Here is a 26607-nt window from a genome sequence, read left to right on the forward strand (position 1 = left end):
ATGTGGGAAAATTGGCTTTTTGACTGCTATATCAAATAATTGTCTCAATTTTGGATTGAAAAGTTTTATTATGAGATAAACATGATACAAAAATTTATTATTTTTTTTTTTCTATTTTGTTTTAAATGCTAGAATTTGAAGTGATCCTATTTTACCTTATTTTGATGCACTCCTGACATCGCATATTTTTTTTTTATATATAAAACATTGTTTTAAAAATTAAAACACACAATAACTCATTCTCAGTTTGTTAAGCAGTCTGTCATTTTGGTATTTTTTAAACTTTTGGGGCATGTTTTTCAGATTTTATTGACTTTTAAGTTAGATTATATTGTGATGTAATATATTTTTAAAATTAAATGTTTAGCGATGAAAACTTTTCTGTGGATGGATTGTAAATTGTCGAAAAATTGCCTGTAAATTGTTGATAAATGTGATGATTTTAACTACAATTTTAGCAAATATTTTCTGAAATTTATTTTTTGGTAAAGATAGATGAAATCGACATTCAGATATATCGACAGCGAAATATCAATTAACAAAAATTATTTGAATTCATATGACGACAAGATATATCCTAGTGAACTTGAAATAAGATACCACAGAGTCTGACACATCTGTTTCATATTTGGATATTTTACAAGAAAAAGACGTTAATGGTAATCTAACAACAAAGCTTTATGATAAATTTTCATTCGTCAACTTCCCTTACTTATGCAGCAATATACCCTTATCACCTGCATATTACCTGCATATGGGGTGTATATCTCTCAGTTGATTCGATAAGCAAGAGTATGTTCTACGTATGAACAATTTCTAAAATGAGGTAAGTTATTGACAAACAAGTTGATGAAACAAGAATGTCAAAAGTCTCGTTTAAAGTCATCATTTCATAAGTTCTGTGGTCGATACAATGACCTTGTCAGCAAATACAACCTATCATTAAGTTTGTTTATTTGTTTGTTTGTTGTTTAATGTCCCTCTCGAGAATTTTTCACTCATATGGAGACGCCACTACTTGCCAGTGGAGGGCTGCAAATTTATTCCTATATTCGGCACTCAGGACCATTGAGCAGTAAGGAATCTTTTTCGTGCCAACACCTAATGCGATATGGGACCTCGGTTTAAACGGTCTCATCCGAAGGACCGGTCTCCACGCCCCGCAGTGGATTCAAACCCGCGACGTAAGGATCAGCTCCTTAACTCCACCACTCTAGAGCAGACGCTCTAACCACTGCGCCACGCGGGCGATTCTATCATTAAGTCATATGTTGACTGATGTTTTTCATACTAATCGTTAGGCCATTATTTACACACTCTATTGACGACGGATTTTTCCGTTATTTCCCGATCATGACAAGAAGCACACGGCGGGTGTGACCAGTCTGCAGGGGATGCTCACTCCTCTATGGCACCTGATCCCACCTTTGATGTTTTTGTAGGCCCGTGTTTGCTCTGCTCCTGATTCGTATTGTTTTAATGGACTCTGAGCTTGAATAGTGCTCTTTATCTCTATATTTCATAAAGTTCATTTATAATCATTAAATTTTTGTTATCTTCTCTATTCCTGAATAATTAGCAGAAAACTAATTGCATAATTATGATGAGCAAGGATGCCTCCTTCCAAATTATGAAATTTGAATTTCCTTGATGAGGGGTTAAGATGCTAACTCTTCATTGATCTAATATAGTGAAAATGCATTATTTCTTTGAAAATCTTCTTCCCTGCCCCTTATTTAACAAACATGTTTGCTGCATGGTCAGGATGTGCAAGGATACCTCTTTCAAACATTAAGAATTTCTCGGCCCTTCAGTCAGTGGCTTTTAGTGTCAAAGAGGGATTTAATGATTATATAGAACAAAATGCATTATTTTTCCGAAAATCTTCTTCTCAGCTACTGGGTCTTTAGCAGATATTGTAAAGCACTAATTGTATAGTAATAATGAGCAATTTTGCCTCCTCCGAAATTGAGAATAACCCTTGGTCGGGGGTCCTGGGTCCTGTATTGAATCTATAATTAAAAATGCAATATCTCTATGAAAATCGTCTCTGTTCCTGGACATCTAGGATGCAAATAGCGTACAAAGTTGTAATAATCAAGGATATTTTTACCATTTTTTTTTTTTTTTTTTTTTTTTTTTTTTTTTTTAAATTCTGGACTACTGTGTTCTGGTGCTGGTAAGGGTTCTGATAATTTGTGTTCTACTGAGAGAAGTTTTTCCCCATTGATATTCTCCTGTGATAATAATCAGTGTAAATAATGTAGATGAAAGTTCAATTGAATAAGAGAATTATTTTTTTTCAAACATAATACAAAAAATACTTTTATGGCCATGTAGACTTCTTAATAACAAATAATTAAAATGTGACAAAAATATCTCACCTTTTCACAATGACTTTTTCTTCAAGAGAGACCTAAATGATATATGTAGGAGGTGAGATATTTTTATTTCTATTGCTCACGCACTATTGTTGTGCTTAGCTTTTTTGTTTAGCTTACATGGTGATGGTACTAAATGGGGGCAAGGAAACAGATCTACCTGAAGATTTGTTACTCATTACTTAATTAAATATTTTTTTAATCCCTGATCGTACTACGAGAGTTGCCCAGTAAAAGCGTAGTCATCGCGTTTTTATCGAAACATAATGCACACACTACGCTGAAACTGGAGTGTCATATCTTTCTCTCTTATTCTGTACAGTCAGATATATTTTGTATGGAACCAATTTTTTCAACAAAAAAATTTCTGTGGTATTCATGATAAATAAGTTTAATACTAGTAAATGTAATTTGTGAATCCGACATTCTAAATTGAACGAACCTTTGGTGTCGAGTGATTTGTAAGAGGACAATCACAGATAGTTTTTAGCTTGTTCAACGAATACTATTTAATCTGTCACCTTTGAAATCCGTTCCAGTGTGAATTCTTACCCTTATCTCAAATCCCCATATCAATGCTTTCTGTCTTTAACCCGTTAATAAAGGAATCCTAACTATTTCGACACAAAATATGTCCCCCAGCATGTCGGATTATACTATTATAAAAAAAATGAAAATTTAATTCAGTTGTGATTGTAGTGGAGATTATATATGTTACATAAAACTTGAAAAAATATATTGTCTTGAAGATAGATTTGATAAAATATCATTAAAAAAACTTCATAACCGGACACAAAATCATCTGATTAAACCCCCTTCACCTATGATTACAAAAAAATTCGTAAAAAATGTCTTTTAAAACAATCAAAAGATTTAAAACATATCTGAAGTCATTCTGAAATGAATTTTTATATCATTTTGTGCTTTCTGCATCTATTTCATGTAAAAAATAATCTCTACTTTGAGCCGTATGTAAAGTTTTTACAACAAATCAACTTCAGTTAATAAAACAACATAACACAAATCTACTCTGTATGCATTTATTTGCTTCTTCTTTGAAGATCTTTCTTGATTAACGATACAAAGGTTTTTGGCATACCCACGGAAACACTCTACAAAGCTTTGAAGAATTTCCCCGTCCTTGTAGTGCTGTTCCTGATGTAAAATTTGGTTTAATTCCTGTTTGAAATATTGAACAAAAACCCTTCTTTTTATATTTCTTAAAGCAATGTGTTTAAGTAACACTTATAGATGTTTTATTTGATATATAAATAATAGCATTCTATGGGGACAACATCTTATACACTTCAGGACATTTTAATTAACAATGATATATATACTCACGTATCTAGATTAATTTCCTTTTTTGAAAGGGGGGGGGGGTCATTAAAAATACTGAAAGGGGCTTCGACACAGATTTAACGTTTGTATCAATCAAAGGTTCGGTGGAATTCTATGTTTTACATGCATATTTATCAGAAAATGAATACACAATTATCACCTTTTGAGAGAAGTTTCGCTTCCTCTCTATTCAATGACCTCAACCATTGTTCCGGATTTGTTCGGAAGTTATTGCAAGTAGGAAAGTTAGGTGGGACCGGAGGCATGTCCGCAATGTCACCTTCCTGCATAACCAAATTCATTCCTTCAGCCTGGTGGTGCGTTAAATGGCAGTGCATAAACCAGAAACCTAAATGATATGATTATATATAAATAAATCTGAAGCAGCGATTCTGGTAGGCTTATTGGACGGGGGGGAAGGGATACATATTCTTTGTCCTTTTTCTTTAAAGATTATGTGTTTTAAAAAAAAAATGAAAAGTAAGCTGAAAATTCATTCCCCATTCCAATTAACAGCCCCCTTACCCCCTTAGAAGCATACAAACTCTTGTCCTGAAAAGTCTTCATAAGCCCTTAATGTATCGTTCCTGAGTACAACAGAATTTCACTATAATTTATTTTAAGAATATTTATTACAGTGAAGACCAAGAAATATACCAGGTATACTAAGGTGGGATTACCCGGATTATCGGCAGTTAGTCTAATGATGACGTATCCATTGGCAGGAACAGTGACAGTATCTTTTATGGGAGGATCAACTAGGTTTGAGCCAGGAATATTTCCATTAATCCAGGATGGATCCGCCCATGTTGCTTGTGCACATGGCTGATCTAAACATCTTATATCAGGGTTTCTAGCAGTTGCATTTCCGGTTACCGGGTCATAAGGTGGATATCCGATTTTTAGGACATGAAAATGATGCCCATGTAAATGGACTGGGTGGGCTACTTTGATATCACCTGAAAATTCAAAATATATAGATAAATGTTTTAAATAAAACCCGGAAAGAAATTGATTTTTTAAAGATTAGATTAGATAAGATTAGAAAAGATGGATATATGGATGAGAGAGAGAGAGAGAGAGAGAGAGAGAGAGAGAGAGAGAGAGAGAGAGAGAGATTACGTATGTTCTATAAATTTCCTTACTGAATGAGAATAAAACAATTTCGATTATATTTCCCAGGTCGAATTTCAGTATTTGTGTGCACCTGCAGCCTTCGGCAGAACATGTCTCAGGACCACAAGGGACAATAGCATCCTGACTAGGGAATGTCTTCAATAAAAATAAATCATTTTAATACAAGGCCATCTTGATATTTAATTTTACATCAGAATTTACAATCTCGTATTTTATAACACCAGCTGAACTGAAATATATGTCAACATAGGCAGTTACAAGAGGAAAAATTCCCTCTCTGAAACAAATATATTTAAATGATTTATTTTGGGATTACTGCAAAATAAGAAACGATTCTTTTGACAACTGTGAACTGAATAGGCCAGACGTGTTCTGCATAAATGTATATTATAGATTTATATCGGACTTAATATTAGGTATTTCTCTTGATGAATCATGGAGTGGTTATAAATTATCATAATCTTTCTCTCTTATCAGATCTTGCATACTTTCTAGTTATTTATTACACCAAAGAATAGAATTTTATAGACGGACAGATGGCATTTATAAAAGTGCTTTAAATCTCCAGCTAGTTACCAGTAAAATCGGGACTTTATGAACAATTTCATCTCAATCTAAATAAAAAAAGTTAAAAGCTTTCGGGCTACTTTTATTAATACAGATAGGTTTGGTTTAATCGTTTAAATGAAATTGTATTCATAATAAAACAATATAGAAATATTCTGGTATTGACATTTGGTCTCTGACGATTATAAAATGTCACTCTCGGTTTCAAGAATTATGGTAAATAGCATATAGAATTCGAAATGAAATGAAGCCAGGGTGTTCCGAGAAATGTTGAAAATAATTTTAATGTACCAAAAGCCCACTTTTTAATGTCAATAATTGCACATGGAATTCTCATGTTTTATATACGCTTTTGAATCAATCTGTCAAGATACAAGTAATAAATTAGCTGATCATCATTTCACAAGAAAGTGAACACTTGTGAAAACATTATTCAATAAATAGCTATTACATGTTCAAGCTAACGCTAAATATTATACTAAGGAATGAATGACATCAAAATTGTGGTTTTATTTTTTTTTTCAAACGCGTTAGTGAAATAATTGGAATTTATAGATCTTTTAGCTTTTGAACAATAATTTATATGAAAGGAGATCGCGCATTTTATCAGACTGATTGTACATGATTTAGGAGACTTTTTATTCTGTAGGTTACATCTTTTGTTTCACTTTAAAAATGTTTTGTCTGAAAATATAAAAATATACATGAAGAAATAGCATTTTGCATATTGCTTAAACTGATACTCAGTTATATGACCAATAAGATAGGTACCTGAAGTAGTTTTATTTGACGGTGTTATAATGGAAAAAAATCTCTTGATTAGTTACTTCATGCATTGACAGAACAGTATCTTTTTAATTAGATTCTACAATAACTTTTTTTATTTTTTGCAATAAATTTAAAAAATTCTTCAAACATTGTTTTTTTTTTCATAAATTAAAGCTGTGGACAGTCTGTAATTGATACATATTTGGTTCTTAAAGTGAAAGAAAGTAACAGAAAAATTATGAACACATTCGTAGGATTATAAATCGCTTCCAATACATTGGAACTAATTCAAGGAAGATCAGTAAATGATTTCAATATAAATTGTATGGAAAAAAAATTACAATATCAGAAAAAAAAAATCCTTGCAAGTCTTTCGAATAAAGTAGATATCTCTCATAAATAAGTCACATTTCTGATCTTACCTGAAGAACCGAGGTAGGTTTTCGGAAAAAGGCACCATTTATAACAGGTTTTGTACCTGAAGATTAGTAACAAAAAAAAAGTAGAACATTGTTTACATCCACCGACACTCTAAACATACAGGAAATAGACATTTTGGATACTGTACAAGAAGCACGTTTTACACTTTATATTGCATGGCCAGCACATTTAGAGCAAAGATAATTTCCAGTTTGTTCTCTTTGATTTTAAAAATGTTGGAAATGATAGACAGATTTGTATTACGGTGGCTATAATACTCGGGGAGTGTTCAAGTATCATACATATAAGTATCAACAATTGGTCTTCATTCAGAAATTGAAAAAAAAAAAAACAAAAACAAATGCGCTTGGTAATACATTTTTTTAAATCTCATTGAAGTCTGTTCAGAACCTTGTTTAGATATCTTACAAACATTTTTCAGTATGATAAATCTTCGGACTTCTTAAATACATGTAGATAAATAAATGGATAAACAAGATGTGTGATACATGGCAGCTCATAGCGAAGGCTTAAGTTTTTCAAATGCAAGTCAAACTCCGAGATAAAGGTCAAGAGATCAATAATGTTGGTACCCAAAGAAAGGTCTTGTCTCAAATAATACACCTTTGAAATATGAAAGCCCTATAGCCCCAATATTTAAAAAAAATCATGGCCAAGGTTAAAGTTTTTCAAGAGTAGATCAAACTCAAATGTTAAGGTTTATGGGTCAAAACTGTTTGTACTCAAAGGAAGGTTTTGCTACAAGGGAAAACATCTGATCTGAAACGTATGAAAGGCCTAGCATTAATATTTCAAAAGTTATGGCCAAGGTTAAAGCAATAGTTCCAACCAATCAAAAGTTATAGGCAAGATTAGAGTTTTTGCTCACAAAAAACAGAGACAAACGGACGGACAAAGCAAAAACTATATGCCCCCGAATCTTCGATTAATGGGATAAAATACAACTTTTTAAAGGACAGTCATCATACGGTATTTATTCGTTAGTGTATCAACAGGCACTAAGTGTTAATAAAATCAAAGGTCTTCTTAGTTGCTTCTCAATTGAATATTAACATACAATCAAAAATAAATTAACAAATTCTTACCTAATAGATAGAAATTAAGAAAAAACAACTGCTTAATACCACCAGGTCTGACAACAGGAACTGGATTTTGCCTTAAGGCCCATTCAGTTGATCTAAGTTTTGTTAAAGGCACATTTCTTGTATTTTCGTCTGCTGGGTAGTAACTAAAAGCATATAGATACATGTATTCAATATTTCATTAACTCTGTATCTTTTGACACACCCTTTTAAATCCTTTGCATCACGTTTGTGTAAATATGTATACTGTAAATCACTTATTTTCGTGAGGTCAAGTTTGAGAGAATATTACTGGTTCGAGGTTATTTGATTTCGTAGTTAATGGACAAACATATATAAATCAGTATGTATTTTTCACATTTGGAGGGGGATATGAATTCTTCGATCTCTTTATACCACATAAAAAAATAAGAAAAAGAAACCCCAACAAAAATTTTTGATTTCACAGTAATAAGCAATTTTATTAATGTCAAAAAATTAAGTCTTACCCGTAAACTTGATTAACGACTAGACAGGGTGGTTTCAATGTGCACTCCCTCTGTCGTGGGACTGGTGTAATATATTCATCCACTCCGCGATAATTCAAGACACCATAGGTACGTTTCCGGTTGACAATCTGCTCCTAAGGTGAGTTAAAAAAAAAAGATCAAAAGAAAAAAAATATATTTCTTAAGATTTTTTTTTTTTTTTTTGGTTATGTTTTGATCGGCGTTCTGTTATTTTTTATCATTTGAATACTTGTGTGGATTTCTTTCTCATACATTGGAATACACAGAGAGAGAGAGACAGACAGACAGACAGATAGGTAGATAGATAGTTTATATATATATATATATATATATATATATATATATATATATATATATATATATATATATATATATATATATATATATATATATATATATATATATACGGATGTAGGTAATTTTATCTTAGAAGACAAGATGAATTCAAATAGATAGTTCTTATTTTGTTCCTTTTTTCTGGGAGTATCGAACAAGACAACTTAACATAGAAATAAAATAAAGCAGGAAATTATAATGAGTTAATTTAGAAAAAAATTTCATAAACTTGTTGTATATTGTATATGTTGAAAATTTAACATACCCCTGTAACTGTTCTTGTCGGAGTTGTAAAGAAATTGATATTATAGTTATTTAGGGGTCGCCCAGTGTATATGATAAAATCACACCTCTCCGCTATTGATAAGGTTATAGAATCCGTTTTGAATGGCTTTACGTCATTTCCGTCAACAGCAACGATGACAAGCATATGCTGCAAATTTAAGAAAAACTAGAAATAAACCCTTGATTTTATGATGGGTTTGAAAATTGCTTTTTAAAATGCTGTGTATCCTCCTTTCATTTGGTATTTAAAAGATATTAACGTCTTCTTTTGCGGTGCAAGAGGCATTTCTATACATGTGCATAACTTTTTTCCAATCGTTTCAAGCGTTCACTTCAACGATGTTAATTTAAAACCAATAAATTAAAATTAAAAATACTACCTTGTTATCTTAGAATAAAAACTAATATATACTTTCAAGGAATTGACTTTGGTTCGTCGAGAAAGATTTTGTTAAAACAGCATTGCCTTCTGAATGATGAAGTCACGACCTACAGCGTAGCAACAGTCAACATAGCTTGACGACAGGAAATATTCACAAAAAATATTGCCTGCGCAGAATTTATGCACGCACGGATCAATGTTATGTGAATTTATATAAACATCAGTATAATATAATGAATTTTGCATGTAGTTGAGGGTAACATTGAAATTTTTCACCCTCGAAAACCTTCGTGCCATATTTATATAATGTGAAACAAACCATTTCAGTGATATTAGCACAGGTCAACGCAACTTTCTACTTAATTCAACCACTGCACATTCTTTAAAACAAAAATAATATTTTAAAACAAAACAAATCAGATAATTATGACTCTAAAATTTATGAGTATTCCATTATGATTAAATAATTTTTTTTTTTTTGGCATGCAGATTCAATAAAAGATACATGGAACTATGGATAAATTTTTATTTATTCAAAATAGCGATTCTTGAAAAGCTGGAAGCATTAAATTTCAACTTATTGCACGTCTAGCAGGAAGCGTTCTTTATTCTATAAATATGATCACAGTTTCTTCCGATTATACAAATCATAATATCTAATTTTAAACAAGAGGCCCATATGCCATAATGCTCAGCTTAGTCACTTTTATCCTACCACTGTGACCCCGTCCTACCCAACAAGGTCATGATTTGAACAAACCTGAATCTACGCTACTTGAGGATATTGACTAATCTTTACTTTGCTGCTCTTGAAAAGAAGATTTTTAAAGACTTTTCCTATATTGTCATATTTTCCAATGTAAAAGTTTGGTCTTTTATTTTGAGCACACCCTACCCCCAGGCCTTGATTTAAACAATATGTAATCTATACTATTGCAACGAAGCTTTCTCATGTTTGGTTTCATCTCCAATTGAAAGGTGGCATGATTCTTTACTTGAAGAAACTTGAAGAAACTTGAATCTCCTTTACCCAAGGATCCTCTGTGCAAAGTTGAAAGTGGCCTTATAGTTCTAAAGAGATTGAAATTGTGAACAGTTTACAGCGATAACGAAAATAATAGACAGGTCTTGATCAGAAAAGTTCCTTGAACTTTCGGCTTAGGTGAGATAAGAATTTAGATTTTTTTTATTATTTTGGAAACTTTTCTGGAACGATTGTAAACATACATTTTGTACACAATAGCACCATTTTAATTAGTAATGAAAATGTGTGTACACCTTTAGATATTAAATAAATACAGGATATTGAATGTTAGGTTTTAAAGCACATTATTTAAAGCACATTATTTCACGATTGAGAAAGGATTCTTCTTTTAAATATTGAAGATTGGGAAACCTGAGTCAACCTCCAGATATAAATGAGAGAAAAACATAGAAAAAGATATGAGTACCTGAAGAAATTTGAATGTAACTGCTAGTTTATCCCATTGGAGTTAAAGTTAATTTCCTGTATTAACTTTTCAAATCATTTCATGGATATCAAAAAGAAACAATATTTTATGACATCAGTTAAATATATTTTATAAATTTTAAATCCTCAATTGCACATAAGGTTGTGTTACAAAAAGAAACTTAAGCTTACAGCAAATCCTAAATTAATTATATGCAAATATGCTATATAGATTATTTATATAGAATAATTGATTGATTTTGTTGTTTAATGCTGTTCCATGCATTCAAAAATTGCTCACTCATGTGGAGACAACACCATATACATATACCGGTAAAAAGGTTTCACTCTAGACCTTTCCTCGGCATTCGGGGCCATTGAGCAGTCAGTGATCTTTATCTTGCCGGCGCCTCGGTTTTTAAAATATCATTTGAAAATTGCTAAGCTTTCACTTTAACTTTCAAGGCCAAATAAATCCCTAAGCACACCTTGTTCTTTGAATATGTGAAACTAAGTACACATATTGTGGTAACCTTTTTGAGTAAGGTGATATTAAATGTAAAAATTGAACGGATACTAATTATGATTTGCACAAACACTTACATCGTCTATTGAAATTTCAAATGCCGCTTCAAAGCCAGCATTAATCACTCTAAATCTGTAATATCTGTTTTGTGTGACAGTAAACGTCTCCAGTGGGAGGTAAGGATTCTCTGGCACGTTTGGATTATTAAAGTTGCATTGCCTACCTATAAAAGTGAAAACCAAATAGAAACATGTATTAATACCTAATCATGTAAAAAAAAATATGGAGATAAAAAACAGTAATCAAGCCCAGAAGTCCATTAAAACAATACAAATCGTGAGCAGAGCACACACGGACCTCTATATAACTTCATAGATGGGTTCAGATGCTATGGATGACTAAGCACCCCCCTTCCGACGGTCACACCCCGTGTGCACATTGTCACTATTGGGCACATTTCTCCGATTTATTAGACTCGTCTTTTAAAAATTGATAAATTTTATATAATATTTTCCTTTTGAACCCTTTGCACACTAATTTTTTGCAAACTATTAAAGGGTATTTTTTTAGGGTTTGATCTTTTAAACCTGCAGAATATCTTAAACGACATATATGTTTTTTTTTCTATTCTACCTGTTGTTTCCCTGTTCAAAGAGCATTCCGCTAGATTATCATGTGAACTAGTGAATACAATGTGTACGCACACTGCGTGAAATAAATTGTCTTTTACAAGGGCTGTCTGTTGCGCTTCTTTTATAACGATAAGCCAAGAAATCAAAATCTATTAGGTAATGTAGATCCCACATTTCTTTGCAGATGGAAAGATCACTTATGAAACAAACAAAATCACCCAATTCATGGAAATTGTTATTAAGCCGTGATCTTGAGGCTGTAGGGCTCAATTTAAATGTTGCGCAGACTTACTCAATGTGTTAATATTCGCTGTCTTTTCGCGACCGATGAGTACACTAGTAAATAAACTGAAAAACATACATAACTTATCTGAATCACTGGTTAGATGTGCAAACTGAAAGTGTAAAAACAACAAGAGGCCCAAGGGCCTTTACGGTCACCTGAGTACAATACAACAATTTAGAGGATCCATAAACTGATAAATGAATCTTTAATTGTTGCCCAAAAGCAAGAAAAATAGTATGATAAGCATCAACAAAATAATTGGCATAGAATCTATCTGTCCCCCATTTATCACTATTACCATGCAGACTACTTAACAAAATGTCTATTTTTAATCCCAAATTACTACTTCTCACATTGGTCTCTCCTGGCCTTTGAAGAACATTAAAAAAGATAAGTTATTTTTGCCTCACTTTCATTCATCTATTATTTCCAAGTCTACCTGATCATTAAAACTATGAAAGTACTTTTTGTATTATACAATAAATATTCTTGCATAATTCTCTTATCCTATTAACCTTTCAAATACATTATTTTCAGTGATTAATTATCAAAGGTGAATGGCAAAGGGGAATAACTTTGCTCAGCAGAATACAAGTTCATAGAGCCCTGGCCAGGACCAGAACACTTGACTAAATAATCCAGGTGTTCAAAATTCTGGTAAAAATACCCTTGCATATTAAAACTTTTACTCTGTTTGCCTCGAATATGCCCAGAAGCATAGAAGATTTTCAAAGAAATGCATGTTCACTATATAATTAAATAAATAAAGCCCCCTCCCCCCTTACACCAGAACATCTTACCCAGAGGCCATGAACTCTCAATTCTGGAAGAAGCATTTTACTTATCATAACTATACACTTGTTTCTTTCCTTTATTACCAGTAGTAGAAAAAATATTTTGAAAGAAATTATGCATTTTCACCATAAAATCAATAGAGCCCCCCCCCCCCCCTTTACCAGAACCCCTGACCCAGGGGCCATAAATTTCACAATTTTGGAAGAGGCATTCTTCCTTATCATAACCATGCACTTTCTTTGTTTGAATAATACCCAGGAGCAGAGAAGATTTTGAAAGAATTTATGTATTTTCCCTATATAATCAATAGAGCCCCGCCCTAACACCAGAACCCTTCACCCAGGGGCCACGAAATTCGCAATTTCTGAGGAGGCAGCCATGCTCATCATAACTATGTACTTAGTTTATTTAATATCCAGGAGAGAGAAGATTTTCAAAGAAATAATGCATTTTCACTATATATATATCTATTGAGCCCCATCCTGACACCAACACCCCTGACCCGGGGGCCATAAAATTCACAATTTCTGAAAAGGCAGCTATGCTCAGCTTCTCTATGATCTTAGTTAGTTTATTTAATATCCAGGAGCAGAGAAGACGATTTTCAATGAATTAATGCATTTTTCACTATATAGTCAATAGAGCCCCGCCCTAAAACCAGAACCCCTGATCCTGGGGCCATGAAATTCACAATTTTGGAAGAGGCACTCTTGCTCATCATAACTATGTACTTAGTTACTTTATTTAATATCCAGGAGCAGAGAAGAAGATTTTCAATGAATTAATGCATTTTCACTATATAATCAATAGAGCCCCACCCTAACACCAGAACCCCTGACCCTGGGGCCATGAAATTCACAATTTTGGAAGAGGCACTCTTGCTCATCATAACTATGTTCTTAGTTACTTTATTTAATACCCATGAGCAGAGAAGAAGATTTTCAAAGAATTAATGCATTTTCACTATATAATTAATAGAGCCCCGTCCTAACACCAGAACCCCTGACCCTAGGGCCAGGAAATTCACAATTCTGGAAGAGGCACTCTTGCTCATCATAACTATGTACTTAGCTACTTTATTTGATACCCAGGAGCAAAGAAGAAGATTTTCAATGAATTAATCCATTTTCACTATATAATCAATAGAGTCCCGCCCTAACACCAGAACCCCTGACCCTGGGGTCATGAAATTCACAATTTTGGAAGAGGCACTCTTGCTCATCATAACTATGTATTTAGTTACTTTATTTAATACCCAGGAGCAGAGAAGATTTTCAAAGGAATAATGCACTTTCACCATATGATCTATATAGCCCCACCCTAGCACCAGAACCCCTGACCATGGGGCCATGGATTTTACAATTTTGGTAGAGGGCTCAATGCTTATTACAATCATGCCAACAGTTTGACTGCTTGATGTCCAGGAGTAAAGAAGAAGATTTTTAAAGACTGCATTAATTTTGGTGGTTTTAGCCCCAGCCCTCAGGCCCCAGGGGGGCAGCGACCATGAAATTCATAATTTTTGTTCCCCTTCACCCATAGATGCTATATGCCAAATTTGGTTGAAATTGGTTCAGTGGTTCAAGAGGAGAAGCTGGAAATGTTCAAAAGTTTACGACCGACGGACGACGGACGACGCACGACGGACGCCGACGGACGAAAACAGATAGCAATAGGTCACCTGAGTGACTCAGGTGACCTAAAAAGCTCTCTTGTTATTAACTATTGGGTCTAGACCAGCGAGGCTCTAGAAGATAATTGAATAAACTAACCATACAAAATCCTTAATCATTTTAATTAGAGTAAAGTTACACTTTAGTGATAGAAAACATTTAAACCGTACTTTTTTCATTAGTTTTACATTGAAATGTATTCCGGACTGACAAGGACCTTACTGTGGGGCTAATATTTTACTGGCACTACTATGGCTCTTTTTTAGTTTTTTTTTTAAATATGGCGCTAGAGAATTAAGCTGTTGCGGGGCCGCCGCGCTCATGTAAAACAGCCAATCTAGAGCCCTGGGTTGTGTTAACATTGCAACGACAGTAGACGAAACCTGTGATTTTTAGTCTCTATGATGTAAGCATTAACATTAGTTGTATATAAAATGCCTCATATATAGACCGATACCAGTACGATCACATAAAGTTAATTTTGAAAGGAAATGAACAAATATAATTGATTTTTACATTGTCATTCCGATTTAAATGTAACTTAAACTTATAGCTTGCGAACACAACCTTTCGATTCATCAGTCTATCTGTGATGAAAACACTGAGCCAATATTATATACCTTCGTTTTGTCTTAAATATTCTATATTATACATACCACGTCCATTGACGAGGCCAGTACGGAGTTGGAACAATTTAGTGGAACCATCAGGATGTTGAACTAATGGAAGACAGGTACCGTCATATTTATCTAAGCTGATTTAAAAAGGTTTAGGAAATATATTTTGGAGCCATTTTCTACAGAAAATATTTGATATCGGACATCATACTTCGACTATTTCTATTATTATCAAAATTTCAACGATCACTGAGCATCAAATTCAATGGTCAGGATTGATTAAACCACAAAAACAAAAAGAAATTAATGACATGAAAAATTTAGACATAAAGAACAATGATCGATCTCAAACAAATTACAAATAATGCAAATAATGTTAATCCTAAAACACGGACCCCCTACTACTGTATCATAATTGTGAGGTAGATGTCTTACACTGCGAACCCTCCTCTGACAGCCTGTATCTTTTCTTTGGCAGTCGTTCTCATCCAATCCATAAGAACAACAGAGAATTCTGCATCAACATCAGGAACTGGCTCATGTGGGATTTTCTGTAAATTACACGTGTATGTTTCCACTGGTAAACCTTTCAAATGTACTCAAAATAATATGCTGATAATATGTTTCAAACACACACACACACACACACCTCCCCCCCCCCCTTATATATGTATATATATATATATATATATATATATATATATATATATATATATATATATATATATATATATATATATATATATATATATATATATATATATATATATATATATATATATATATATATATATATATATATATATGTATATATATATATATATATATATATATATATATATATATATATATATATATATATATATATATATATATATATATATATATATATATATATATATATATATATATATATATATATATATATATATATATATATATATATATATATATATATATATATATATGCTTGTCTGTGAGGGAGAGAGGGTGTGTGTGTAAATCAATAGTCATCCTAAATGAATGTGTATCCTTGAACTTATGAAATTTGAAAATAAGTAAGAATGAATTTCATAAATTATCAATCATAATTTTTACTCTTTTCAATTTTCTTATATATCTAGGAAGTTGTAAGTCTTACTACAGGAGGCCTAATTCTGGGCAACACAATGAGAGCACCTGCTAGTCCATCAGATCTCATACTGCCTGTGTGTGAATGATACCAGTGTGTTCCAACAGGTGAGGCGAGAAATCTGTAATTATGATATTTAATAAATATCACATTTCTTCTTAAAGTATGTTCTTAATTCTAATTAGTATTTTTCAAACAATTATTCATATTTTATTTTTAACAATCATTATATTTTTGCCCCTAGGTGAAGTTGATGACCCAGGGACCAAGATATATTGATTATAAAGTGAAAGTACATTATTTCTTTGAAAACCTTATTCTCTCCTCCTATGTATTTAGCAGATAAACCAAGTATATAGTTATGATGAGCAACGGCCCCTCTTCCAAAATCATGAATATCTTGGCCCCTTGGTCAGGGGTTCTCGTGTTAGGGCGGGGCAATATTGATCGTATAGTGAAATGCATAAATTCTTATAAAATCTTCTGCTCTTCCGGGTTATATAAAGCAGATAAACTAGGTGCATGGTTATGATGATCAAGTGTGCCTCTTCCAAAATTGTGGAATTTGTGTCCCCAGGGTGAGGGGCTCTGTGGGAGTGAAGATTCTATTGATTTTTTTTTGTTACTTTCTTGCAAAATCTATGTAAATTTGTGTTCAAAACAACTATGATCATGGTATATTATGAACAATTGTAGAAAAAGAGAATAGTGTCACCTGTATTCGAAAGTTTGTTTTGGTAAAATGGGACATTGGGTTATCATGTCAACCCCATCCATAAAAGGTGTTCCTCTTTGTATAATACCATGCCAGTGAATAGTCACTCCCTCAACTTCCAAAAGGTTGTGCACAAGAACAGAAACCTGTAATATTCACATTGAGTTGAAATGATAATTACTAGTAGCTGTAGATAAATACTGTCGAGTCAGTTTTAATGCATGCACTGCAAAGGTTACAATGTAAAACGTGTATTACAGTAACAGTAGTGTAGTATTCAAACATTATTAACTTCTTGTAAAGTGACAACGATAGTCAAAGCTTTTTGTGATTAATATCAGATCAATTTCTTTATATATATATATATATATATATATATATATATATATATATATATATATATATATATATATATATATATATATATATATATATATATATATATATATATATATATATATATATATATATTATACATGGTTATATTACGGAAGCCGGTTGGTGCCAGGTAGAAAAAATATTTTATCTGGCTGCCACCAGATAAGTTATCTGGCGGCCGCCAGATATAATTATTTGGCGGCTGCCAGATAAAATATTTTCTACCTGGCACCTACTGGCTTCCGTAGTATATGGATCTTGTTAGGAGTATTGTATGTAATCTAACAATGTCTTTGCAAAAACAAAAGGACTAAATGAAATATTAGCAACTTATTCCTTACAAGTGTAAAAGGTGAAGATAGCGAACAGTGATAATCTCACAAATCTCATAAGTCTAGTTAAGACTTTAAAGCATAAACGGACAAAAACACAATGTCTTGGAAACCCAGAGGTGTGACCAAGTGTCTGGGAGAAGTCATCACCTCCAGTCGACGAGCCATATCCTCCACAAGCCCTTTGAATTGATCGGATGAATTTCGTAGTTCGGAGTATTTCGTACTCGAAATGGTATATTGGCATTACAGTTGGTGCGACCTAACTTTAGCTTGCATATGCATGCAAGGACAAATACCAATGGAGTCCAGTTTGTACTATATAATGTTTTTTTTTTTTCATAATTTAAAGTGAAATTATTTGATAATGAAGCGAATATCTTCAGAGTTTAAAACTATTGTGTGGGACTTGATTGGATTTCCTCTGTAAATAAACATATATTTTTAACACTTACAATTTGATCCTCGTATACAACGATATCCGGTCCAGGAATTTGTCCGTTGAAAGCTAGTGCCAATCTGTAATTTCCATCCCCAGGACTTACGTTTTCTTTGAAGTCTACGGAAAAGAAAATATTCAATTGGTTATTTATCATATATGTTTCCATCTTTCCTCAGGTAGTCCAATCCTCGGGTTCTGAAAATCAGCACTGAAGTAATTGTAACTGCTCCCAAAAATGTCTCTGAATTCACAAAGTGTATTTACCCATGATATTTCTTCAACGTTCATGAAAGTTAATCATAGTATATAAGGAAAACTAACCAAATCTCATATAATTTTCAGGAAACCCGAATACAGGAGAAAAAGCTGTGCATATAATTCTTATTGAAATTTGATCAGCAAATATATTTTAGGAAAGAAACTATGGGTATCCAGGAAGTTATATATTATATAAATAATTATATAATACAAAGTGTAAAAAGCTTGTGCTGTCACTGCAAGACATCCCAGGTCACTTCTTATTTCATATCATTCTAATAAGTATTTATATCTAAGGCTAGACTAAAGAAAATTCGATTTCTCTAGAAATGTGTCTTTTTTTTGTATTTATATGGGGGTAAATGTCAACTTTTTACAAGTCCATTTCTAAAACTTCAAACAGCCTTGAATCATATTGGGACGCATAAAATGAAAACTATTGCACAAAAAGATTTCAATTTCAATCTTCACTTTGAGACTTTTTAAAGTAAATAATAAATCTAAATCGTTCCTAGCTGATGAGCTGATATCCTTAAGTCTGAGAGTTGCCCTAACAAAAATTTGCTATAATTAAGTAAAGTAAATACTTCACACTTGTTTTTATTAAAAGAATCTCTCTCTCTCTCTCTCTCTCTCTCTCTCTCTCTCTCTCTCTCTCTCTCTCTCTCATATTACACACTAATGATGTATATTTAAGAAATAATATATGATATACAAGTAATATTTCTGTTTAATTAAGGAACTGTATGTAGGAATTGGAGAATATTTTTTTTAAAAAAAACAACAATTTGGAAATCAAAGTATAATATTTTGATTTCCTTAGTTTACGATATTTTTTTTTTTTTTTTGGGGGGGGGGGTTAAGATATGTATTATATTTTGCTTGTTTAATATTATCTGAAATACATTCAAAAATGATATTCAAATCTTATGTTTCTGGGTTTTCCTAGAAATCTGATTTCAAGTGACTGTTAATCAGAAACAATATGGCCTTCATTACTTTCAAACGACCAAACTTCAAAAGGAAGAAGACTTAAATCAGAAACTGATTAGCGTAATTTAGCCCAAAAAATTGATAAATAAAGTTTTAATTTCCTGGAAAAGCAGAGTTGGAAATTATGTAAAACATTAAAATCATTCATTGAATCAAAGACGGAAAGATTATGTCATACACTACAATTTACAAAATTTGACACGTGCATCACCTTAAGATCTTTGACACGGAAGTTGTTGTATATTTCTTTTGTAGAGTAATTCAAAAGTGTTACAAATAATTAATAGGAGTGGGTTTTTTTCTCCTAAAAGGAATGCCCAATCTTTCCTCTAAATTCTCGATATTCTTAAGTGCTTATAAGGTATCATTTTTATAAGGTACATGATTTTTTTTTAAAGACAGACAAACTGTTTCCAAGCTGAAAAAAGTTATCCATTCCTTTTTAAATGACATCTAATTACCTGTGAAAAGGGAACAATGTTTTTACTCATTTCTTCTTAAAAATGAAAGGAAAGTTTTGTGTTGTAGTTTAGTTTTGTGTTGAAATTTATCAAAATATGAAAGGGTGTTGTGATAGCGAGTATACGGATAGATATTCAATTTATTAATTTCTTATAAATTATAAGCAACCTATAGCCCTGTAATTTTGTTTTCTTCAATGGAAAAAGTTAAGAAATAATGCAATAGAAGCAGATAGATTTTCATTCAGCAATTAATGTTTGATTATTGGAAAACACTGTGGAAAAGATATTCCTCGTTTTCATCTTAAATATTTGTTTGTTTGTTTGTTTGTTTGTTTGTTGTTTTTTTGGGTTGTTGTTGTTGTTGTTGTTTTTTTTTTTTTTTTTTTTTTTTTTTTTTTTTTTTTTTTTTTTTGTACAGTTTTGTACCATTAAATAAACGTAAGACTATATAATAATCATTGGTCATCACAAAGAACTAAATACATTTGACCTGATATCAAAATGCTCCTATAAATATTCACAAGAATTATTGCATTGTCTAATCTCAATTCTTTGGTTTTATCTAATGAAGACAAAGCTCGTAAGGTGGGGGGATCTTAGTGTTACACATTTTTTGACCGGGTTCGAGGGCAACGTGCGTTTTGTCGGAACCAAGAACTAAACTGTCTGCCTGAGGTCGTTAGCCAAAGGCAAACAGCTTGGTTCGAGGGGTGGGAAAAACGTATTTTGCTCGAAAATAGAGACAATAAATGTTTTGTTCTACCTTTTACATTTTTGACATATCTTGTGCTGGCTTCCATGATGCAAATTTCGTTTACCCCCAATGCGGTTTAAACTCGGTCAATTACGTAAAGTTCCGTCACACCCATGCGAATGCAAATAAAATATAGCTGACCCCGCCCTTAGTGTGACGTACGCAATCCAATATCTTATCGACAGGTCCATTATATCTCACAAAGCGCTATAACATCGATTTTCTTTTTAATACTCAGTAAAACAGTATTGGAAATGTAACACTTTCTTTAGGGATATTTTTCGTAAAAACAATCTTTAAAAAGTATAACAAAAAAGTATTTATTATTGCTTTGTCATGTTTCATGCATGCCCAATATATGTTAATGTTAAAATGATAGAATTTGACAACTGATATCTTAATTTGAAAGGCTGGTATGCAATAATAACCTACCTAATTCTTAGTTCCGGTTTAGGCAGAATTAATTTACATGTAGACATGACAAATGACAAGTTATGTAATGAAAAGACGCAACAGCCACACTAAAATAAATTATTTCCCGTGCAAACACATCACAGACAACCTCAGAGTATATCAACGACAATGCTGGTGATGATGTTTGATTTGAGTTTTATCACGTTGTCCCAAAAGGAAACAATGAGGTGATTATTTTCAAAGGAAATATAATTAATTTTAGATTAATTCAACCAGAGAACAAAATTACCTTCAGTCAGTCATTATGATTACTTCACTATGATATACTAGTATACTTTATACTTATTTTGCAAACTTCTTATATATACCATCATCTATTTCATAAAATTTAGATTGTATATATTTCTGAAGGATTATTATCGGGTTAAATATATCAGAAAAAAAAATGATTATGAATTCAATTAAGTGAATCCTATTTTCTATTTCTCAAAAAAAAACGAATATATTTTAAGGGCTCACACAGGCAAGGTATCGAAACTACTGTGTTTATTCCTGGGTGGGCGCATGCGTTTTGGATGATGGACTCTGAATTTTTGCTAAATATATAGTAAACACGGTTAAAATAAGACACAGGAGGAGGATTTTAAGACACCCATAGAGAATTCAGATGGCAACAACATTAGTGAGTGAAAGCGAGGAAAACATTTCTTAAGAACAACACAGAAGGATACAGAACTCTAGCAAACGTTAATGTTGTATCTTTGCCACTACACTCAGTGGAAGTGCTAAAAGGAGGAAAGTCAGTGGAAATGATAACCGAAGGAAACAACCTTAAGAATCACCAGGAGAAGCAGTCTATAATCCATTCGAGAGTTAAAGAAATATCTCACTCGTAAAGGAAACGAAACTTGAAATAATCAAATTATCTTAAGGCTAACTTCAAAATTACAGGATGACGAATTCGCAGATTTCATTTTTTAAAAATGGTATTATATGTCTTTTAAAAAAGAGACAATGCATATTCCATTAATTCCGAAGATCATTCAGCTTTTAGAAAACACAGATCATTATTATAAATTTGCAAATCAGGTGGATTATTTATGTATGCTCAACATAAACATGCTTCTTACGTATTTGTCATATAAAATGATCTGACCAAATCTTATGGTCAAAAACTAATGGAATTTCATTATGAATAGATCAACATGTTGTAATGGTAAAAGTTTTTGTAGACCCATGTAATTCACATTTCTCATCAAGAACAAATTTTGAGGAAATTGAAAAAGAACTAACGATAGTGTCAACTGAATATAACTTTGTTTGTATACAAGGTGATATAATAGTAGAATAAGAAAGACTATATTGTTTTTACTGAAAATGATTAAACCCTATTGAGAAAAAGATATACATGATATTGAAAGTGATATTGAAAGTGTGGTAAAAAGTATGGTTTTTCAAATGAAGGGCGATCATCAGATAAAATTTGAATCTGTTAAACGAAAAACTTGGAAAAGCTAACATCTGAGTAAGCATTGGTGAAACAGTTAAATTCTATTTGGAAGAAGAATTCAGTTACCTTTTTCAAACGAAAAAATTCCCTACTCTCTAAAAAAAATCTAAGCTGCATCAGGTCACAAAAATCTTACATTTCTATTTCATTAGATTGCAATAACAAATAATATTTTAGGGAAAAATGAATATCTTAAGTTTATCAAACAAAAATTAAAAAGGTGTAAAATTTTCATCTTAGTCGTAAGATTTTTTTTGTGTGTAAAGGGTCAGTCTTTTATGAAGAGAGGGGTAGGTCCTTTATATCCGTCAAAAACTACTTTTTTAATATAAAATCCCTCTTCCATACATTGATATAGACTTTTACTTTTACCTTGTAGAATGCAGATGAACAAAAATTGGTGAATTGACATGAAAAATCACATATTGATATAATTGATATAAAAATTGATGAATAAAAGTTCGATAAATTATCTAATTTGTGTTCTATATATATTGTACGAGTTCATTCATTCGATGCTTTTCTGGGATTAGATTTTTGAACATTTACTGTGGCCAAGTGAATAGCACTAATAGTTCATATATATGAAAATGTACTGTATATATAATATATACGAAAAATATATACAAACAAATAAAACAAAGCAAAGTTATAAGGCTTAGGTTGAATATTTTTTCATTACGAGAATTATACTTTTGTACAAACAGTTCTTTATGAAGTACGAAAGATTTTTTGAAAGCAAGACAAATCATTTAGCAAACTATAATTAGAAGACATGCATTTCCTAACTGTCACTGAAATTTCACGTCAAATTATTTTCACAGGAATACTTCAGGGCAATTTCTCACCAACAATAATGCTTACTTTGTGGAAATATCGAATCTATCTATGTTTTAATTTGTCTAAGTACTTTATTAAGAAACCTTTTAGAGTAAAACAAGTAAAGGTTTTTCAGCAAAACATGTATTATCAAAATGACAAAAAACACAAATTTAAAAAATCAACTTGAAAATAAATGAAATATACCTTTCGACCATGTTATACTGACATTTTAGAGAAATGAAGAAAAATACATGTATACCTTCTCTGGTTAGCGGAATGTAGGCGTCACGACAAGCAGCGTTTGTGACTCGTCTCTGAAGCAATCCGTCTCTAATTACTACTGGATTATACTGTGGTTCTTTGATATTCGTGTAGTTGTACCACATCATGGTGAACTTGTAATCAACGTTTATTTCAAAGTAGCAGACGTTATTCACACAGTTCCGGTGTGGTCTAACGACTCGACTCTGACATTCAAATGCAAAGAAGACCAAGACTAGAATCTGTCGAATCATATTGGATAAGTGATCTTTCTTGGTTTGTGCAATGTGAAAATATCTCTCTCGATCCGATTTTGTAGTCCTTTTTACACTCGTCAATTTTTGCAAAGTTCTTACCTTTGGTCTTTGACCTTCCAGATGCAATTAGGTAAAATATTCATGCCTTCACTAAAAACGAAGAAAATGCATTATATAATAACGTAATGATAATAAATCTTTCCGCTTACTTAAGTTCAATAATTTTGATTAAGTTAATTTTTACCTACACGATTGCGCTAGGCATTAAAAAAAAGATAGTGCATTAGAGAAAGAACCTTTTTACGTTATTTGTTAAATGAGATACATTTTCATTCATTATTGCTAGATAAAACAAAATGAAAAATTTTGAGTAAATATATTATCAATTCACAGCTTTCTGATTACTGTATAAAGGATTGTCCTGCGTATCAAAACTTTTTCGAAAATACTTCAAAATACTGTTAGTTTTAAACTGTGTATTCCTATTTCTGTTATTTTCCCTGTAGTTAATAAATCTATATGGTAAAGAACTAGTGAGAATTTTATGAAAAATCAGTTTTTGTGAATGAAAAGCTCTTGCAAAGAAAGCACAAATTGGATTTATCGCAAAAATACCCCTCATATGGCATATTTAGAATACGTTGGAACCATTAAATGTAAATTGCAGAATGAATGCCTAATTTAATATTGTTGCATCCTGAGCCAACAATAAATATAATACACCATTTTATTTTATTATTATGTATATATATACAAAGGGTGTCATTAGCAATCGTATTTTACAACCCTATGATTTTCAACACCATGCTTTCATAATGAATAGTGGGTTCAAACCAACAGAAAAGTAGTTGTGGATGCTCCAATCCAAAATGAGTGGGCTTTTAAATTACCCCCTATTTAAGGTTTTTTCTAAGACAGAGGAAAATCGATATCGTGTTAGTGGATATCTACTGTGAATTTTGGATCGAACTGACAAATATTTTAAGGTCAAGATCTAGTAAATGAAGGGTGCCTACTGATTTTTCAAATTTGAGAAACAAGTTCTTTTATTGATGCTTTACTAATATAGCTTGGTAAAAAAGGTGTTTCGGGACATAATTTTTAGGTAAACTCAACGAAAAAAAAAAACATTTTAAAACTGACATTTTCAATGAAAAATGAAGGAAGTCAGGTATAAACTTAAGAGTTTTTCCAACTCTGAGAAAGGAAATGTATCCAGATTGCCTACAGTCTCCCAGAAAACGTTTTTTCGTATCTTTTTGACATCTGCTTTAAAATGATATGGTATCGGGGCTACTTTTAACATGATTTCAAATTGAATTCCATGAAAATGCTTCATTTTCTTTATAATTCTATTACGGCCATAAAGTACGGAAAAAATTAAGTTTCAATCTATTATGACGTCATAATGGATCTAGCACCAAAACGACAGTCAAACTCATTTACTAGATCTTGACCTTAAGACCTAACTGGGCAAGTACTGTCGTTTACATTGTTGATACAAAGAGTTACCCGTTTACCTTTTCATTTTGATCTACTTTGGATCTTATCTGCACATAAGTGTATGCTCCATATTGTTCATTTCGTTCCTGAAACCTTTGTGTCAAGGGCTGAAACTCGTACCGTACAGAAAAGAGAGAGGAAAAGAGAGAATAATCATACATTTTCTTTATAAGTGACTCGGCTTGTTTAATATTAGACCCATTTCTACAATTCTTGTATATTTGTCAGCTTAATTTTCAATCAAGGACAGGCAGGCAAATTTAAATTATCTATACTTGCAAAGCATGAAAGATCAATACCCTATTATTTATTGTATGGCAGACTAAAATCATTTTGTCAATCATCTTGACCAGATTGTTAACAAATAAACAGAAGTGAAATTATGTAACAACTGAAATCAACAATCGAAACTTCTCGGGCTTTTCCGACAAGTGGAAAAACAACCTCGAATGTGTTACGTAGGCGTCCATGACAACCCCCCTTTTTATAATTATTTCTATAAATGTGGGGGGACCTCTTATCTGTGGTAGAGTTTAGAGCTCAAATTCATTGAATGTAAAGATATTACCTAAAATAAACTACAGGAGTGACTATTAACCTTGTCTTTCCAATGCTTAAATAAACAGGAAGCAACTCTATTTTGTATAGATTTTTAATACCCGGTAATACATTCGAGATTGTTTTTCCGACCTCTGACGGAAAGACCCGATATGATGCGATTGCTGAAATCAATAGAAAAAAAATAGAGAAAAAGAATCCGAACCCGGTGTTTGGTGCAGTTATCCTTTCTTAACATATTTTTTCTACATTGATGTAGATTTTTTCACTTACAAAATGTATAATTAAATCATAAACGGCAAACAAAATTGAGGGATAAATTAGTGATATCATGGCAAAATTATCATTATGACTTAAACATTCTTAAAAGTTTTTTTTTTCCAAAAGCTTTATGGCAATCATAACAATAACTACCAGTAGCCGTGACAAGTATACCACATTAGAACTACTTAAATATGGGGCTTGTGATTCTGATATTAAAGATTGTATTCACTGATAATACATTTGCCTGAGGTACGTTTTCATTCCATGCATTGAAAATTTAAAAAGTACATTGTATATGTTTGGCACAAGGACATTAAGATTTAATGCAAAATACTCCAGAAA

General features: G+C 32.0%; 1 protein-coding gene across 1 annotated transcript; it reads right to left on the reverse strand.

Annotated features, from left to right (window-relative positions):
- Positions 1–3453: 3453 nt before the first annotated feature.
- LOC133176052 (uncharacterized) lies at positions 3454–23937 on the reverse strand. The gene is made up of 15 exons (XM_061311223.1): positions 23682–23937; positions 18221–18324; positions 17056–17201; positions 16350–16461; positions 15644–15759; positions 15248–15345; positions 11283–11428; positions 8828–8995; positions 8206–8339; positions 7721–7863; positions 6617–6672; positions 4868–4994; positions 4403–4681; positions 3883–4071; positions 3454–3560 (listed from the first exon to the last, which is right to left on the reverse strand). Exons 1-15 carry the CDS (start codon positions 23935–23937, stop codon positions 3454–3456), a joined length of 2181 nt encoding a protein of 726 aa, XP_061167207.1.
- Between the last annotated feature and the right edge of the window lie 2670 nt (positions 23938–26607).

The sequence above is a fragment of the Saccostrea echinata genome, unplaced genomic scaffold (assembly GCF_033153115.1).
Source record: "Saccostrea echinata isolate AGI-Se365-2 ecotype Australia unplaced genomic scaffold, CSIRO_AGI_Sech_v1 ptg000065l, whole genome shotgun sequence".
Classification (NCBI taxonomy): Eukaryota; Metazoa; Mollusca; class Bivalvia; order Ostreida; family Ostreidae; genus Saccostrea; species Saccostrea echinata.

Coding starts and splice junctions, on each gene's coding strand:
- LOC133176052 (XM_061311223.1), bottom strand. CDS start 23,937: ATGATTCGACAGATTCTAGTCTTGGTCTTCTTTGCATTTGAATGTCAG. Junction 6,673..7,720: donor TCTTAATTTCTATCTATTAG/GTAAGAATTTGT, acceptor ACTAATCTTCAG/GTACAAAACCTGTTATAAAT. Junction 3,561..3,882: donor AGCGAAACTTCTCTCAAAAG/GTGATAATTGTG, acceptor TATTTCAAACAG/GAATTAAACCAAATTTTACA.